The sequence below is a fragment of the Malurus melanocephalus genome, unplaced genomic scaffold, assembly GCF_030028575.1.
Source record: "Malurus melanocephalus ecotype Western Australia unplaced genomic scaffold, MMel_1.1 scaffold_3795, whole genome shotgun sequence".
Taxonomy (NCBI): Eukaryota; Metazoa; Chordata; class Aves; order Passeriformes; family Maluridae; genus Malurus; species Malurus melanocephalus.
The window spans coordinates 4,250-5,386 of record NW_026627027.1 but is presented as its reverse complement, the minus strand read 5'-3'; the positions used below and the strand labels follow the sequence as shown (position 1 = coordinate 5,386).

The 1,137-nt window shown below is 56.2% G+C and overlaps 1 protein-coding gene across 1 annotated transcript in view; it reads left to right on the top strand.

Annotated features, from left to right (window-relative positions):
• Window positions 1–3: 3 nt before the first annotated feature.
• Window positions 4–1,137, top strand: part of SSR4 (signal sequence receptor subunit 4) — a gene marked incomplete at its 5' end in the record, with an annotated part of 4,086 nt that continues 2,952 nt past the window's right edge. Inside the window, 2 exons of the mRNA XM_057389165.1 lie at window positions 4–87; window positions 990–1,122. Of these exons, the coding sequence (XP_057245148.1) occupies window positions 4–87; window positions 990–1,122 (217 nt within the window). The remainder of the gene's footprint in view (window positions 88–989; window positions 1,123–1,137) is intronic.

Genomic DNA, 1,137 nt, shown 5'->3' with positions numbered 1-1,137 from the left:
TCCTATTACACCACCTCGGACGCCGTCATCGCCTCCGAGAGCGTCTTCGTGGTGGAGATTTCCCTGGTCTGCAAAAACGGCGCCCAGGTAAGACCCCTCTCCATTAAACTCCTCATGATGTTGTCTCTGGATGTCCCAAGGGTTGCTCAAAGGTATTTTTTGTCTGTCAGTGGGGTTTTAGGGGATTTTGGGGAGCTCGGGATGGATTTTGGGGGAATTGCGAGGTTTTGGGGGTTTTGGGGAGCTTAGGGGTGGGGTTTGGGAGATTTTGGGATGCTCAGGGTGGGTTTGGGGGATTTTGCGGTGCTCAGAGTGGGTTTTGGGTGCTCTGGGTGGGGTTTGGGGGATTTTGGGATGCTCAGGGTGGGTTTGGGGGATTTTGCGGTGCTCAGAGTGGGGTTTGGGAGGTTTTGTGGTGCTTTGGGTGGGGTTTGGGAGGTTTTGGGGAGTTCAGGGTGGGGTTTGGTGGATTTTGGGGAGGTTTTGGTGGGGTTTGGAGGATTTTGCAGTGCTCAGAGTGGGGTTTGGGAGGTTTTGGGATGCTCAGGGTGGGGTTTGGGAGGTTTTGAGATGCTTAGGGTGGGTTTTAGAGGGTTGTGGGGTGCTCTGGGTGGAGTTTTTGGGGTTTTGGAGAGCTCAGAGTGGGGTTTGGGAGGTTTGGGGAGCTTTTGGTGGGGTTTGGAGGATTTTGCGGTGCTCAGAGTGGGTTTTGGGGGATTTTGGGATGCTCAGGGTGGTGTTTGGGGGATTTTGGGGAGCTTTTGGTGAGGTTTGGGAGATTTTGCGGTGCTTAGAGTGGGGTTTGGGGGGATTTTGGGATGCTCAGAGTGGGGTTTGGGAGGTTTTGGGATGCTCAGGGTGGGGTTTGTGAGATTTTGGGGAACTTTTCATGGGGTTTGGGAGGTTTTAGGGAACTCAGGGTGGGCTTTGCAGGGTTTTGGGGTGCTCGGGACCCTCCCAGACCCCCCCTGAGCACCCCCTCCCCACAGAACGTGGCTCTTTACGCCGATGTGAACGGGAAGCAGTTCCCGGTGACCCGCGGGCAGGACGTGGGCAGGTACCAGGTGAGCACGGGGGGCTCAGGTGAGGGGATTCGGGGGGCTCAGATGAGTTGGGTGGGGCTCTGAGGGAATTTGG